At 38.7% G+C, this 17,535-nt stretch overlaps 1 protein-coding gene across 4 annotated transcripts in view; it reads right to left on the bottom strand.

The window, feature by feature from the left end:
- The window catches only part of PPP1R9A (protein phosphatase 1 regulatory subunit 9A), a 143,910-nt gene that overhangs the window by 36,262 nt on the left and 90,113 nt on the right, over window positions 1–17,535 (bottom strand). For all 4 annotated transcript variants that reach the window (XM_035319493.1, XM_035319494.1, XM_035319495.1 and 1 more), the window contains exon 5: window positions 6,714–6,849. In XM_035319493.1, the coding sequence (XP_035175384.1) occupies window positions 6,714–6,849 (136 nt within the window). The remainder of the gene's footprint in view (window positions 1–6,713; window positions 6,850–17,535) is intronic.

Below are 17,535 nucleotides of genomic sequence, written 5' to 3'. Positions count from 1 at the left end.
GCAAGAAGTCAGATGTCCGAACAGTTCAGATCTCGACCTTAATTTAGCTTCCCAGCTGTCATTTAAACTTCTGTAACTCTCTGTCATTTAAAAACCTGTGCATGCAAGCACAATCAGTGTAGATGCACAAGTGCATGTGCACACACAAATAAAAGAGATGTGTGTACACATCTTACAATATGCAGGATACACCTGCAAATATAAACATCACCACTTTTTGGATAAATGGCACATGAAAGATTATTTTTTTTTTTAAACTGCTGAAGTTAAAAAAAAATAAACAAAGCACATGGAAAATACAGAATGATTTGGAAAAGTAAGTGTTAAAAGAACTACCATACAGAAGGCAAACCACCAACATGTGTGACCCAGCTATACTTTAAATTTACTCACTGATAAAGTGAGCAATTTCTTAGGAGAGTTGTCTCAGTGTTTATAGATTAGTGGATATATATTCTGCAATTGAATATACACTAACCATTTATTTTATGCATTTTATATGTACTAAGAATCTCAGTAGTTTTCAAAAAAAAGCCACGTTAGCAGATGTTTTTACTTCTTTTTCCTTATTTAAGACAAAAACAAAGAATGCAATCCACCTCATTCTGGAGTTTTCAGACATCTTAGCACTACAGCTAGACAACATTTGAAATTATATTGATCCTTCAATCTCATACACATACACAAAATCTTCAGTTATGCTATGCTTGTAATAACTTCTGTTTTCTCTTGATCCCCCATGGCTATATGCAGTTTCTGTCTAAACATAAAATTATACTGCTAATTTTCCTTACTTTTTCCAGGAACATACAACATCACCTTCACACACTACCAGGGAGGTGAGGCGCAGAACAACTCTAAAATCTCAATGAGATTTCAATTAAATGAGTTACTGTGGGGACAAAGTACTAGCTTAACTCATGTACTGTCAACTTTGCAGTCACTGTCCCTGAAAAGTGTATAAGGTGATCTGCAACTATCATTTCTCCATGAAAACAAACAAACAAACAACAACAACAAATCATCCTGGCAGGTCCATCTGCAGTGGCAAGGAAATCTCTGAAGCATGCATAGAGGAGGCATCCTGGCTCAACTGTGTGTGCTTAATAAAGCAAAATATTAATTTCATGCAAAATGCATTTTTAGTAAAAGAGTTTAGTTAAAACTGATGGCTCCACAGACTTAAACTAAAAAGAAATATTTCAGAGAAAAAGAAGAAAAGAACATTTAAAATGGACTAAGTTATACTAGGGAAAAATTCAAGAATAGGCAATATTCTGCTGGTCTCAGGAGCCCTAGTGTTTGAGGAGGGCCATCAGGCACATTAGAATGAACACAAAGAAAAATCTTGCTGTACAGACTGAGTGTTGATGGGCACAGTCATTTTTGCTTCAATTAATACAGAAAATAGTAATCAAAGCCAAACTCTGCAATTTGGTGGAATAAACAAGACAGAGGGATGACACAAACGCATTAGAGAGCACAGAAATAAATGGGACTTCTGCTCGTCTTCAAAAAATGTTCCCATCTTACAATCACACGAAGCACAAATAACAGGTTCAAAAGAACTGATGTGTGCTTTAAAGAAACAGAAGTTGTAAACTACAAAAAAACATACTTTCCCTAAACGAATTCTCGCTTTTACATAACATGAACCTACTAAAAGGTTGTTCAGACCCACTGCCAGCAAGCTAGAATGAGAAATTTAGCATTTTACAAAAGCAGCCAGACACAGACAGAAGTTACTTAACTCCAAAATGACAAAGGGAACAGCAACTGCTTGAGCTTCCTCACAATTCATTTTGTTTTTGTAGTTGACAACGATATTTGCTGTACAGTAGCTAATGAAAACTCACTTGCTCTTGAAACAAAACTTCAGTCTCTTTAGTCTCTACAGGTGAGCAAAATTCATCCATGGAAAACAGGTGAGCAAAAGTCTATTTATTGTTTCAGTGGTACATAGGCCTCATGGTTTCCCCATCTGCAGGAGTAGCTTCTGCTCCTAGCCATTTCATTTTGCTATACACTGTCACAGCAAGCAGCATGAAATTATCTTTATGAACATGAACTGCATTTCCCACTTTAAAGGGGAAAATACATTATTCACATTGTTTAACTGTGTTGTAAATTCTTGAAACAGGCCGAGCCCTCACATGCACAATGGAGCAGCAGCACCAGCCAAGAAAAGGCAGACAGACCTTTCCCAAATCACCATAACAAAGGGTGCAGCAAGCTAAATGTTGTATTGAAACTCTCTACAGTCAGGGAATGCTATTCGAAGAACTATAAAGATAACTCAAACCCACCTCTTCATCTGATATTTCTGAGAGTTTACACTAAATTATTTCAGAAGAGCTATATAATGCTATCATATCAATCATTGCTTTTACAGAAGTAAATCATATTAATGATGGAAAAATTGCACTCTGAGAGGCCTTGTCTCACAAATGTATTCTTTACATTTTAAGACATTCAAGCACATTGCACCATTCTTCTTTTGTTTTGTGATATTCTTCAGTGGTTTTAATGTTGCTTTCCTCTCAGAATATCTTGATAAATAAGAATTAAAAATGAAAAAGTACTCAAATGACTATTATTGTCATTAAAATACATAAAGATGTTTCAAACATGGCATACAACTACTTGTCCATCACCAGAGTGAACAGAATATGATAATAATTTCATGTCCTGCCTCACAATATCACTTCAGGGCAGCAGGTCATCTGCTTCATGTGACTTTTGCCTTTCCCTATTGAACACAAAGAAGATGGTATCACGTTCAAACTAAAATTCCAAGAAATGTCATAATCTGACTACAGTGTGCCCAGAATACTGTGTTAACACAGCAAAGTCAAGAGGTTTCAGTCAAGGATACAGATCCAGGTTTTATTTAGCATGCTAGATAGGTAATACAATGACAGTGCCTATTTGAAAGCTGACAGGTCTTGTTTTCTGACAGGATACAACAAACTAGAAGGATGTGGGATTTTAGGAAGCCAGAGGAACTTGTGATGAGTAAATGCTGCAGCAAGCTACCTAGAGGCAGCACCTGAAATGACATACTATCCAACATTTGAGCTACCAGCAGCTCAGAGGAAAATGCCTTTTACTGTATGTACTGCTACGCTGCCAAACCTAAGTAGTACATGAGAAATCAGTGACACTGCTGGTTGTGCTTCGCTCACAGGAACATGAGCGAAGGAACGGTGAGCTGCTGCACATTTATCCTGCTTGTCTTTGCATGGATCCCACCGTGCATACCTTTTTTTTTGGAAAGTGTTTGTCACTTCTGCACAAGTTTCTTGTCTTTGCGTGCATTTGAAAGCATCTTACAAGCTGTGACAATATGAAAATCATTGTAGTAACAGATTCTCAAGTATATGCAGGACACTTCAGGGTTCACACTACTTTTACAGTAAATGGTGTTTCTTTTGGAAACACAGTGTTAGCATGAATCTTCTCCACCAAATAACTGACATGCAACATTCCTGCAAGGTGAATGACAAATTACAGCAGGCAAACAAATATCTAATTCAGCATCTGGCTGAAATCCAATGCATGCTAGTTGACAGAAGTCAACATTTTCTCAGTATTGCTCCTATATTAGAGAACTCTGATCCTTCTAGAATAATCAGATGATGCTTGGGTTACAATGAAGATTATTAACCCTCAAAACAGAAGAATGCCAGCCAGCTGGTGACACAGCAAAATACCAGGACCTGAACATGCCTGGAACATGCTCTCTTCCTGTGATTTGATCAGCTCACAACTTTAAAAAACACAGTCATGTGTAGTGACTCTAGGACTCAAACACAGATTGCTGATTTCCTGCTCAGGAAAGCCGATAAGCTATTGCTGTCTTTGAGGTAGTCTTTGAGGCTCAAAATTTGACAGCTGCAATGGTGGGTTGAATAATGATAATTATCTTGTGTAATTATGTAGTGGTGTAGTTGGAGATCCATATTACCACATTTTAAGAACTGTATGAAAATGAATGGGATGGTTTCATAGCTCTGAGACTGAGCAACTCTAGTATAATTCTTTGTCATCTATCTCAGCATGTCACATCTTACACTGGCAATCCAAATTTTCCTGAGCTTCATACAGTCAGAATCACTATCACTGTGAGCAAATGGACTTGAAAGGGCAAGGTTTTTGGTACATTTGTGGATGCATATTCATTCAGACACTGTAAACTGGTATTTTCTTGCCCAAAAGATGCCTTGCTTACCAGAGCCAAAAAATGCAAGGCTGGTGGTGGAGTATGGCATACAGCCACATTTGCCCTAGCAGAGTAAGGTAAGCTCAAGTACTGATCATATTTGATAGTAAATAGAGCAGAAGTGTTTGTGGTGACCAAAAATGTTTTTGTACTGTGTTTAATGTGCATTAGAGCACATTACTACTTCCATTGTGACAATTGCCTGGTTCCAAGATACATGAGTTTACTTGCAAGGCACAGTCAGATGACAAAACAATAAACCACTCTGATGATTTCTACAGGCTCCCAGTATAATCTGCTTCTTTATAACACTGTTAATTAAGAAGGGAAACATGACCCACTGCGTACTTCAGCAACAACACACCATCCATCTATTCTGAGAATAAGGCTTACCACCCATCTCCCATACACCATCATGTGGAAAATGGATATTAAACTTCGGTGTTTCCAATATCCCAGTGCTGATTGTTTTTGAGAACTGATGCACTCCTGCATTTTTTATGAAGCCTAATTCCTTCTCCTACGAAAACTGATTTTTGATGACACTCTGGGTCTCCAGCAGTAGATGTCTTTTCCTTTCTTCCTCTTTCTTCCCTCACATACTGCATAGAAGTCCCATTTGCACTGCATAAACTAATGGGCAAAATATAAACATCATAGTCACAGATGTGGCCATCGCCCCCAGTGTAGTGCTATAATAAGAAAATGATGCCTGTTAATTATTTGTACTACCTTCATTTCTCTATGAATAGAAAACACTTCTTGCATTTAACATTTTTTGTGTTAAAATTTATATAGGGAGCTAAAGAATTTTCAACTGCTGAATTGCCAGAAGGACAACAAAACACATCACAGAAAGTATCTGATACCTTGTTACTCCTGCCCTGTTTCACTGCTGTGCTGATAAACCTTTGTATGGTCACCTGCATGAAAGTGTCACTGTTGTCATCAACACAGCAACAATACCTACTGAAGGCTGAGGTTCACCATCAGTATTGATTTACACAGATTTAACAATGTTTTCTTTATTGTCAGGTGCTGAGTTCTGACATCTGCCTGGAGCACAAAGGCAAGCAAACCAAACCTTTGAGATTTCTGCAGGTGGATGTATTCACTACGTAAAAGGCTTAATGCATCAACTACCCATGTCGGCTGGCCTTCAGCTACACATCCCTCTATGTGTACATCAGACATTTAGGACACAACTCTCCTGTCAAAAGAAAACCCACCAGACTATATTTAAGATAAAAACGATGTCATGGGTCTTCAAACCCTGATGTCAACAGCATGCTGTGATGAGTTGTGAGAAGTCTCATTTTCCAAAGGCTAAAGAGATTTGTCTCCTTTTTATTTCTGACCTATTGCTAGTTTAACTGTGTGTTTCAAAATACCCTCAGCCAAGCATATCCTTATTTTACTTCACAGTGTTTTTCTCCTATTTCACTGTTTAGAAGCCTTGTCTCAGGACCTGAAGGAATACTAAACTGAAATAAATGCATCGCATAAACTCTCTATCCTATCTCCCCTTCTCTATCTTCTCCTTCCCCAAATAAAAGACAAAGCAAACAAACAAAAAAATAACAACAAAAACAAACAAAAAAACATAGGGCTGGGCAAAAACTCGGTAATACATGGAGTCTGAGATTTCAAATAATATTGTTCACAATAATGTGAAAATGTGGTATGCTTGGGTATGTGGAAGTGATTTGTTATACCAACTGCCTTTTACCCTAATTTAACCTAGCAGCTAATTTAGGGGTAGCATAGTCATCTCTGAAGAAGATCTCTCATTAATATTTCTAATTATCTTGATATTCAGGTATACTGAGAATTTTAAGAGAGCTGGAAGAATTTATGAAAAATAACTGAATAAAGTTGATAGCTTCAGAACTTTTGTATTGGAACATGAGGCACTAATCATGAAGATCAGTAAATGCTTCAGACAAGGTAGATTAATTCTGCATTCTGCAGAATAGCTGTTCACACAGAAACAATAAACAGTGCATGGAAAAAGGAGTCTTACTGGGAATTTTCAGAACATTTCTGAATGTTCTGAATAAAGACGAACATGAATTATTCTAGGAAAAAATGAAAGGTCTAAATCTTTCCCAACCCTGTAAAAGCTAGAAGGTGACTTTTACCAGTTTTCACACACACAAAAAAAGGTTTCAAAACACGCACAAACAGATCAGCTTTATTCCCTGATTTCAAACAAAGCAGGCACCTTCAGAAGAGTATTGATTACAGAAGCATCAACCAATTGATATTCGCTTTTATGGAACAAAAGAAATCTTCTAAATCCATGCTGAAAAGCTTTGCAGTAACTTTGTTCTTCAAATCAGATTGACTGCCAAACCCTAAAACTCAGCAGCAGGGATAATTGATGGGTGCACAGTTGACCTCTGAGTGACAATTAAAAAGCAGAAACCAGGAAAATAGAAAACAGAACATTAAAAACCACTGCATAATGTAACACTAGAAAGTGAGTTACCTCATCATCATCTGCATCATATTGTGCATAATGCTGTTCCAGGAGCTCTCTCTGGCGGCGTTCTTGTTCTAGAGTTTGGCTAATCAGCTGTGCAACCTCACTCACTTGTCCTGGTTTTTCTCGTCCAATTACGAACCTATACAAAAAAAAAAAAAAAAGAAAATAAAAAGAAAAAAAGAAAATATTATTATTCCTATTGTTTTACCAAAGTTCTTGATTTTTACCTATGTTTAGTATAGAGAGTTGCCTTTTTCTTCACGGATACATGGCTGTGATTGCTTTAAACGTGCTCTGTGGATTGTTTGCCAGAAGGGCATGTGTGCTGGCCACTGAGTGATCAGACCACCACAGTATTTATAGGATGAAAAACAAAAGTGATGGTGACCACTAAAGCATTCACTCCAAATTTCAGCAGAAAAGATTTAGTGAGGTCGAACTTCACAGATACAGACCTAGAGCAGGGCAATTTTTTTAAAAACAGTATCAGCTCTTCCAGTCCCTTCAGAGCAACCCACTTCTCAGAGGCCTATGGCAGTGCAGAAGCACAGTACCAGTATGGACAAATGTCTGACAGCTTGCAGTGCAAGGAGTGTATGCTAGGCTAACTTCTTTCTCCATCTTCTCGTACAAGACATTTCTGAGCTTCCCAATTGGCCTTTCTGCAGTCTACAACAGAGAATCTATTTCCACATTTTTAAACCTAACAGATACTGTTTCCCTAACTTTAAACTGAATTTAAGGCTTTTATTTCATGAACTTCTGTTGCTAGGGGGTATTTTTCTCCACTGTGAGCTATCGCTGAACACTGGAAGTGTATTTCCTTGGCTTAACAAAAGACAATGAAAGTTACCTCTTTCTTGGCTGAGACTAACAATTCTGCTTCTCAGTTTTGCTTTCCACAACTGAAATTCAGATTGCAACCCTTTTTTCAGCACAATGGCATTACCATAGTTAGGTATTTTGCTACCTGTAGTATTAATTATAAAAATACATGATACGGTACTAACACTGTAAAATACTGAACAAAAGCACGATTTAAAAACGTCACGTTCAAGGAGAATTTTCTTAGCAGGCTAGAAAGACAATTAGGCAATTACAGATGAAAGAGGTATTATGCAGAGCTGAAAAGCATAATCAAGTGACATACTGCATATGATAAACTATTTGTTTCCACAACATCTGGCTCAAAATGATATATTTACTTTATTATTGGAACGAGAGGTAGAAGTGTGCATTATATCCTGTGTTAAGAAATTGATTTTGATTAGTACTGCCTCTTGCTGTTAATGTCATTTGGGATTTGGTATCCACGCATCAGCCAAGTTCCTGTGAGTGGATGAACCTGAATCCATTTTGTATGCCAAATGATTTGTCAGACTCTATGAAGTCAGGCACTATAGAAAGGAACACAACATGGAGAATATTTCAACATCATCAAAATACGCAAGTCAATAATTACTTCCAAAAGGATAAAAAAGGTGAGAATGAGTGACTCTATTTGAAACAACACAAGGTGCTCTGAAAATAATTTGCAAGAAGGTGTCTTAGTTTAAAAACATTAATAAAAAGTAGAGAAAAAAAAAAAAAAAAGAAGTAAATATCATCACCATTTTAATCTTGATCACAGCAGATCACAGTCTGGCACTCACATGCTACAATTACAAAACATGACAGCAATGTTAAAGACCTGGGGCTGAAAGAAAAAGAATGTTTCTTCATGGCCTCTGTTCTTCATCTGTTCTGCACACTGACTCATAGTCGGATCCTGTTTCCTCTGAATTTTAATTTTACAGCCAAGTATTACAAAGACTAAAACAGCCACACTTTCAGTCTCAGATGGGAGGAACAATGAACTTTCAATATTACTACATGCAGTAAAAAAGGATTCAACCCATACTTGCCATGTACTTCTCTCTTCTATGTAAAAAGAAATTAAAAGAGACCATGGAAAAATAACGTCTACTTTAAATAAACATCTTAAGCAAGGTTATGCATGAGTGTATTATTTGTACACAGTAGAGATAGCATGTTTGTAAACACATGAGGGAGATCACAGATGTGGTAAATTATAGAACCACAAAAAGTGATGTAAATATCATATTCCCTCCTGCCCTCTGCCTGGTAACTTCACCTCCCTTGGAAAATAAGATACTCAAAATACTTCACACAATCATTTGGAACACCGAATCCCTAGAACAGACAATATGTAATGGAACTTTGGAAGTTTGATATTTCCTGATGATTTGGGATTAATTCACGAAGACTTTGGAGTTTTTACACTAGAAAAATAATGTTTTATGGTTTCCAGCTGAACTCCATTTGCATATTAAGAATGGTTTTGACACTGTAGACTGTATTGCAATAATATTTTCATACACACAAGGAAGTTCAGGTAAGAAATATTTTTTTTCTCATCCCAAAGACATACACAGTTTATGGTGATTTTCAAGACTTATATGTCAGAATGGAGTTCCTCAATGACACCTGAAGCTGTTAGATGACACATGAATAAAAGCCTCAAAGCAATGACAAAATATATAGCAAATGCTTTCCAAAACAGAAACATGCAAGGAATCTTTGATTTCCCTACAATTTATTGCTTTAAAATGAAACATTTCCAAAGTGTCTTAAAACAAATATTTAGAAGCATTCAATCTGTGATTGATGTGAGTTCTAGGTACAGGATTGCAAACTTGTGAAATGGAATATAATGTTGTAAACAATTACAATTTTTACATACAAAACCAAATCTTTTGACATGTTACATTCCATGACCTTAATAATAATAAACCATATATTACTTAATAAAACTATACTATATATTATAATGATGTTTAACCTACAACTAAAATAACCCATAAAGTATAAATTTGTAAATGAAAGAGAGAAGAATAAATATCCTTCTCCTACAAGGACAAGCAGTTATTAAAATGCTAAGCGTGAATTAGATCTTTAAGCCCAGAATGGCTTTAAATACAACTATCATAATCTGAAGTGCTTAAGTATGCAAAAGAGACATAAGGTTGTGATTCACTGACCAGAAAATTAGTCACTGAACCATAATATGCACACTTCAGCGAAGTGGCTAATTATGTATTTCCCATCACTCCGCCTCACCAAAATTAAGCACATGCATTTCAGACTTGATTAATTAGTCTCAAGGGCCACAAGTATTATAACAAAGACCTATAAATTCTATCAGCAATAATGTCTTTAAGAAGCTGGTTATGTTTCTGGATATGAGACAAATTAGGGTTTTCAAACCTTTAAACCTCATCATGACAATATTCCCCTTAATTATTAAAGCCAGGAAATGCAAAATAAAACGCAGCAAATCTGCAAAGCTGTACTACAAGCCCCAACTATATGAAATCTCAGACCATTAATGATTATTTCTGATGCCCACAAAACTGGAAGACAGGAGAGAATGACGCAGAGAAGCAGGGCATAAACTGACCTTGATACTCAGAGTTGCACATGGTATAGCTGAATTACCAGCTGTGAAATATTCTCTGTGGTTGTGGTGTTAAGATAAACAGGGATAATGCTAAGAGCATAATTAGTATTTGACTCTATTTCAAAAATAAGAAAACCTGAAGAACACAAAATCTGAAGAAATTGAAAATTAAAATGTAGTATTGGTGGTTAAGAAAAACATTCTACTGAAAATGGCAGCAGCACCAACATCTCCGGCATTCCAGGCAGGATTTAATGATTTTAAAGCAAACCTGGCTTTCTGCATATTTCCAGCTTTTAATAAATAAGGATCTGCAGACCTGTGCTTCTTGAAATAACAAGTGCATATATATATATATATCCAACCATGGGAAACAGAAACATCATTCTAAGAATTAATTTAATTAAATAACATTTCCATTTTGCAAAGTGCTTTCATACTAGAAAATGCGTAGAGCCACCAACTCTGTGACATAAACCTGAAGCTCTATAGCATGGATTTTTAGTGACTTATTCTCAGTGAATGATTTCTCCTAAAGATATTTCAAGCATTATGTGCTCAGTTAAAAATAATTTAGCTTGGATTACTTAAATACAACAAAAATTAATTAATTAAGAATAAAACAGAATCACTTTAAGAAATAAAGAACAGGTTTTTACTGCAACAGGATTCACAATGACATTTTATCTTCTAATACTTCCTAAAATATAGTTTGGTCAATAAAAAATGCTTAATAAATTTTGGGGGATTTTTTACAGAATTTTTTTGCAGACAGGTTTAAAAAATGGCTTCCCTCTGAGCTTTAAAGCACAAAGCTGCTTCTGCTACCATTTATCTAATTTATTTCAAGATGTCTTTAATTACCTACCCTGGCTGCTTCCATTACGATAATAACCATATAATTAATCCAAAGAGCTAAAAGTGGTATGAACCCTGTAAGAAGGCAGTTTTATTTAGTTTCAGCAGTGCAAGCTGGAACTCGTCACTTCTTCACAAGATGGCAGCCTGAGACACGGAGGTCACAGACCGGACATCAGGAATTCACCGACTCTGAGGTGCAATTACAATTGTTCAAATAAAACGATCTGAAATTTTAGAATCACTCAGGCTGTTTGAGTCACTGAATAGTTTGGGACGTATGGGAGCTCTGGGCCACCCCAGCCTTCCCCAGTTCAAAGCTGGGCCAACTCAGCCCGTTGGTCTGGAGCAGTTTTGAGTCCAAGGATTGAAAAATTCTGCAGTCGCGTTGGGCAACCGGTCCCAGTGTTTGAGTTACCTCATAGTGCTTTTTATTTTTGGATGATATGGAGTCAGAATTTCCATTGCTGCAACTTCTGTTCCCTGCACAGAGAGTACAAAGACTCTGGGTTCACCCTTTCTACCTCCTACAAGGTAGCTGAGGCAGCAGGAAGACCCCTGACATCCCATCCCACTTTTCTTCATACTGAAGAAGTTCTTTCTGCCTCTTCTCAGGGCTTCTTCTGAGCAGCTGCTCCCCAGCTCGCCATCCCCATCTCACAGTGATGTGCAGGCCTGTTCTGCTCCAGGTGCAGGGCTCTCCTTTGCCTTTGCTGGATTTGATAAAGTTTCTTACAGCTCATTGCTCCAGCCTGCACAGGTCCCTCTGTACAGCAGCTCTGCCCGTTAGCCTACTGACCAGTCTCCCCAGTTTCTTAACACCTGCAAGCTTCCTAAGAGGCTTTCTGTCTTACGTCTGCCAGTCCACGCAGTCTGCCCTTGCATCAGAGACAAGCTCACATACAGCAACCTGTAAAGCTGTTAGCTGGAACAAAGGGGAACTGAGGGTGAATAGCAGAAGGAAGTAAACAAGGTTTGCCTGGAGATTAGCGATGGCAGCGCCTTGAAATGAGCACAAGCAAGCAAACAACTCTGCCTGGACATCAGCATCCAAAGTAACACGAGGAAGTAACCATCATCAGGAGGTGAAAGGGGCAACGACTGAATGAAGCCACCAAAGGTCCTGTAAGAAATATCTGATGCAGCAACCCCTGCAATGGCCAGCTCAGGATGTTGACATGAAAAGCCACCACAAAAAGAGAGAACTATGGTGAAGATCCTCCACAGAGTCTGGAGAAACAGCTGCCAGCGAGCTCAGCTGCCGCGCAGAAACTCTGTAGAGCCTCCATCCTTGACCCCATAGCCAGGATGAAGTAAGCTATGTGCTGTACCCCAGATCTGATGATGGACAGCAGCACCTTATCAGTCATTTCAGCCAGTTGGGTGTCCTTTTGCCCAGTCAGCACTCAGGACGGGTGTATGGGAACATGACTTGGTGTGGCCATGGCAGGGGCTGTAGGTAACGTGGAACAGTGACGAACCGAGAACGAGATGTGCGTGCAGTATGTGCTGCCACTTGCTGTTGTTGTTGTTGAAATATTATTTTACTAACTTTGCTTATTTTTTAATTAATTTTAATTATTAAGTATTTCAATTGAACAAGGGATTATTGATTTCACTTGCATAACCATGCTCGCACTGATGGATCAGCTGCCACAGCACACCGTGACAAATCTGGTATACGGTGTATGGGCAGAAGACACTAAAGGTACAGAGAGCCACATATGAACCCTTGCAGGAAATACAAAAATGGCCCTGCAAGAATGTCCAGGTCATTAATAAAGATATTAAATAGTACTGACCCCAGTATTCATCCCTGAAGGAATGCTACAAGTAACTGTCTGCCAGTTGGGCTTTATAATACTGTCCATAAATAAACCTCTAACACTCTGGACCAGAAGTCCAGACTTTCCACTCATCTTACAGATGCTATCCAGTCCCAATTTCATCAACCAGATAGAAGCATACTTAAGGAGATCACGCCAAAAGCCTCGCTAAAGCCAACTTAAAATCTACTGCTCTCCCCTCAACCATAGAGGCAGTCGGTGGAAAAAGTGAGGCAAAGCAGTCACTAATTTATCTCAAACTTTTCTGCATCCATGGTTTCCTTCTTTTGTTGCTCGAAACCCTTCTTGTTGCCCTTTACATTCTCCACTAGTTTCAACTCTGGCTGAACTTCCACGTTCCTAATTCTGTTCCTACATGCTCAGCATCACTGCTATACTCTTCTCGGGTAGCTTACCCCTGCTTCCACTTTCTGTGAACTTTGTTTTGAACCTTAGCTGAGACAGCAGTTCCCTTCATCCATGCTCTTCTGTCACATTTGCTCAATACTACGGCACTACTTTTATGGTCCGAGGAGGTGTCCTCAAAGATCAAGCAGGTCCCTTGGGATCTTTTACCTCCCAGGGCAGTGTCCCACAGCATCCTGCCAAACAGATCCCTGAACAAGACAAAATTGCTCACCTGAAGTCCAGAGTTGTAATTCTAATATTCACCTTCATTCCTTTCCACGTTTTAAACTCCACTATCTCATAGCTCATGCTGCTAAAGTTGCCATCAACCTTCACTGAAGAACTGAACAGTCCTTCCCTATTTGTTAACAACAGATTTAGCACACTGCTCACCTCAGTTGTCCCATTGAACACTTGTTTCAAGAAGTTGGTTTTAATACACTTCACAAGTATCCTGGATTAACTGCACCCAACCATGCTGCCCTTGTGGTAGATGCTGGAGTAGTGTAAGACCCCTGTAAATCTCTAATCATAACCTCTGAAATCACACATCCCCAGAGCCTTGTGACATATTCAGGGTCTTCTTCAGCAATATCAGTGTTGGTGGAAGAGCAGCAAAACAATAGCTTAAGGGCCAGAAAAGGCTTAGTAGTCTCTCCACAGCATCTTGTATACGAGCCCCTGATAAGCTATGCTACTATCAACACTAAATGGATATTAGAATCAGACAATTAGAAAGTCATGTAAAAAAACAGCAATATCAATCCACTTAGATTAATTATTTCCCCTAGAAATCAATTCTAGGCCAGGGCCTCACTGACACATTAGCTTTATTCAGAACCACTTCAAAACTAGCCAATGGATTCAGTATTTCGGCACCTCTCCAGGTTGTGGTTCTTACACTGCTCTGCACTTCTGAGAGTGCTACCAGGGAGTGCTCTCTCCTCCAGCCAGTCTGACAGTTTCCCAACACAACACTCATATAACAGTTTTTCTTGTATACCTGATAATCTTTTAATCAGCATTCTCTATAGCACCACACAAGCCTTACCGGAACGGCTTCCTCAAAGAAACAAACTTGTAAGTCTATGCTTTAATGTTCCTGAATGCAAGTGAAGCATGTATGTCAACTCTGTCCAAAAGGTGTAAGTCCCTTCTGGGAATGTTTCTACAACTGGACTGCATTTCGGGGTGAGATCCGCCTTCCCTCATCCTTACCCTTGCTAGTACCTGTGGGAAGCCAATCCAGGAAGGAACTGCATATGGGTCAGAAGTAAGCTGCCAAGTTAGGACCGCGTCCACAGTCCAGATAATTACATGACCCAGACTCTAGCCAAGCTGAACCACACTCATAGCACAGTTCAGGTGCATCTAAATGCTCTTATAACACCATCTTTGTGACTTGCTGAGTTATCCTACAAGGATGAATGTTGGGTATTTCTGCCCAGCTGTCACAATGCTATATCGCATCTATCAAGGTGCACCAAAACTTGCTGGCAACTTCCACAGCAAAACATATTTCACTTAGAAGGATGAAAGAAATTAGCTTAACAAACATTTATGGTGGCATTTTAGTTGCAGTGGTATGTTACTATGTTTAGATTCAACTGACTTGAGGATAAAGTCATTCAAAACCTGTCAAGTTGTTCCTTTTTGCAGAAAAGGAAAAGAAACCCACTCCTTATGAAATCCAGCCTGACTAAATCTTATTATTTCATGTTACGCGCATTTCAAAAACAATGCTCTATATACCTAGCAAAATAGTTTATATCTCAGCTAAAATGTTAGCATGAAGATGTATTTATATATGTCATGCTTAAACATAGAATATCCTGTCCAAATGTGCAAATATTCCAGTAAGTAACTTGCCATAAAATTCAAACTAGCAAGATCTCAGGACACAGGGGCTATGTTTATGCCAGTAACTTCAACAGTGCCAGGAAGGGCTCCCAAGCACTACTAATTGGTCATCTACACTGTTAAATCACTGAAACGGTCTCTGGAACTATTTGGCTCAAGTTAACTAGTACTCTACCAAATAAGACTCACAGTCCAGGAGGTAGCACCAGCTAGGAGTTAGCTTGGATGTTTCCAACAGACGATTTGGACATGGCCACTCTGCTCTGCAAGGTGAAAACGCTGAACAGTGTGAACACAGCACTCTGGTGCCAGCTGGCTTCAGCACTCATGGGCAGTCTGAGGCACGCTGCACCTACTTGAACAGGCACAGCCAAGAAATACAGACAGCACTGCTGCACATCCAACAAAGCACTGAAGAGCACAGTCTTACCTCCCCAGTGCTAAGGGTTCACAGTGCTTGTGAATTATTTTTCATGTTATGTTCAGCATGCTATGCCTAGTCGTCTTGTAGCACGGTTACCAGTCCTAATAGGTTTTATATAATTCTTTGTAATACCGTACTGGAATCAACAGGAGAAATTCACACTGTTTTGGTACGAGGAACCACAAATTAAGTTTCTACCGTGTCCCTGATTCAGGTTCATCAAAGACTTAACATTATCTGCTCAAGAATCATCCACCAAGCACAAATTACTTCTTAAGCAGCTCTTTATAAAGTCCCAGTACGACAAGCAGCACTGCAGAGCGAAGGACTTTTTCCTTCTTTCTCCTTGGCTCCAGTACTTGGACTCAAGGAAACAGATAATGGCAAGAAAAGGAAGAACAGAAACATCACCTCCAGCCAGAAAAAAAAAAAAAAAAAAAAAAAAAAACAATTTAATCCAGCTCTCTGAATCAGATACAGAGGTAGAATCTTTTGCTTTTGGCTGCTGTCTGGACTGGAAAGAAACAGAAATCTCTCCTGTGTCTTCCGCAGCATGGATCTGCATGGAGTACATAGAATGCCAGCAAACGTTTAAAGGACACAGTTGTTTCACAGGACAAGAGCAAAGGCAGAGAAATTAAGAAAGAACAAGAAAAAATCTGCACAGGCAGGCACACTGAAGAAAGAAAAGATGATTGTCTAGGGAAAGGATTCACAGAAATAAAGCAATGCTGTTCACGCTTACCGTGAGCAAATATCATTCCCCACAGGGGTAGATGGCTGTTGGCTAGATCCTGCTGTTGACTTCATCTGTCCTCTATACTGTCTGATTGCTTGCAAAGACGCAACTATTTAAATTACCTTTCCAGATGTTATGATGTTAAACAAAAGTAACAACATGCATGCAGATTACTGTTTTCTGAGACAGTATATTTTCCAGTGTTGGGGGAGGAATAAGCTGAAGAAAGAATAAATGATTTATCAAGTTTGTATTAATTAAGAAGTGAGTATTTTAACTTTCTGCCCTTTAACTGCTCCCTGTGTGAGAGCTATCTAAAAAAGTAAAAACTTCCTTCTTGCATTTCAGATTCCATTTGCACTACAGTAAGAGATAAAGAAATTAGGCTATGAGCTGGGAATATGGGTTGAGACAAGTCCTGCTTTGAATTAAAACTGTCCAGATAGGAAAAGGCACAAAAGGTAATAACTAATTCTTTATTAGAGCAGAGAATAATTAATAGTAGAGAGCCTCAGGGTTCGACTGCTATTGTTGGAACCTCTTCTTCAATGATCTAGAAGATTAATTAAACAGCAACACAGCAAAATTTGCTAACTAATTATTTGTTTCTTTAACATAGAAAGATTTTGAGGCATTGCAGAGGAGTTTAATTAAACAAGAGTTGTTAAATTCACTGCTGTGTCAGAATAAATACAATTAACTTCAAGGTGGTGCCTATCAGGAGAAATGTTACAGGTTTTACCCAGGTTCTGTGGGGTTCCCTGACAACTCAGGAGCTGACTAGGAAAGCACCCTGAGAGCAACCGCTCAGTGCCTAGCAACAGTTTGGGAAGCTGAGAAAATGCTTAGTCGCATTCAGAAGACAGGATATGGAAAGGAGGACACAGAATTTAAAATTTGCCTCTCTAATAAGACTCCGAATTTGCTTAAATCTCTTAACAGAAACCTTCAGAGGAAAGCAGTAATGATAAAAACATACAAGCAGCATATGAAGGACTAGGATTTTCAGATGAATTACTCTCATACAATCTCCTTTCTGCTTATCAACCCAGTAGGACTTTCTGGCACCCTGACCTCCTTTCCTGGGACCCTGTGCTTCCCACATCTGCATAGGCATGAATCTTTGTCTTTCGTGAGCCTGCAAAGTGAAGTCACATCCCCCCAGTAATTGTTCCTTCATTTTCCAGACCCTACTGAAAATACCCACTTTTCACAGAATCACAGAATTTCTAGGTTGGAAGAGACCTCAA

Source organism: Oxyura jamaicensis, chromosome 2, assembly GCF_011077185.1.
Source record: "Oxyura jamaicensis isolate SHBP4307 breed ruddy duck chromosome 2, BPBGC_Ojam_1.0, whole genome shotgun sequence".
NCBI classification, from domain to species: Eukaryota; Metazoa; Chordata; class Aves; order Anseriformes; family Anatidae; genus Oxyura; species Oxyura jamaicensis.
The sequence above is the reverse complement of the archived record's forward strand: the minus strand, read 5'-3'. Positions and strand labels throughout refer to the sequence as shown.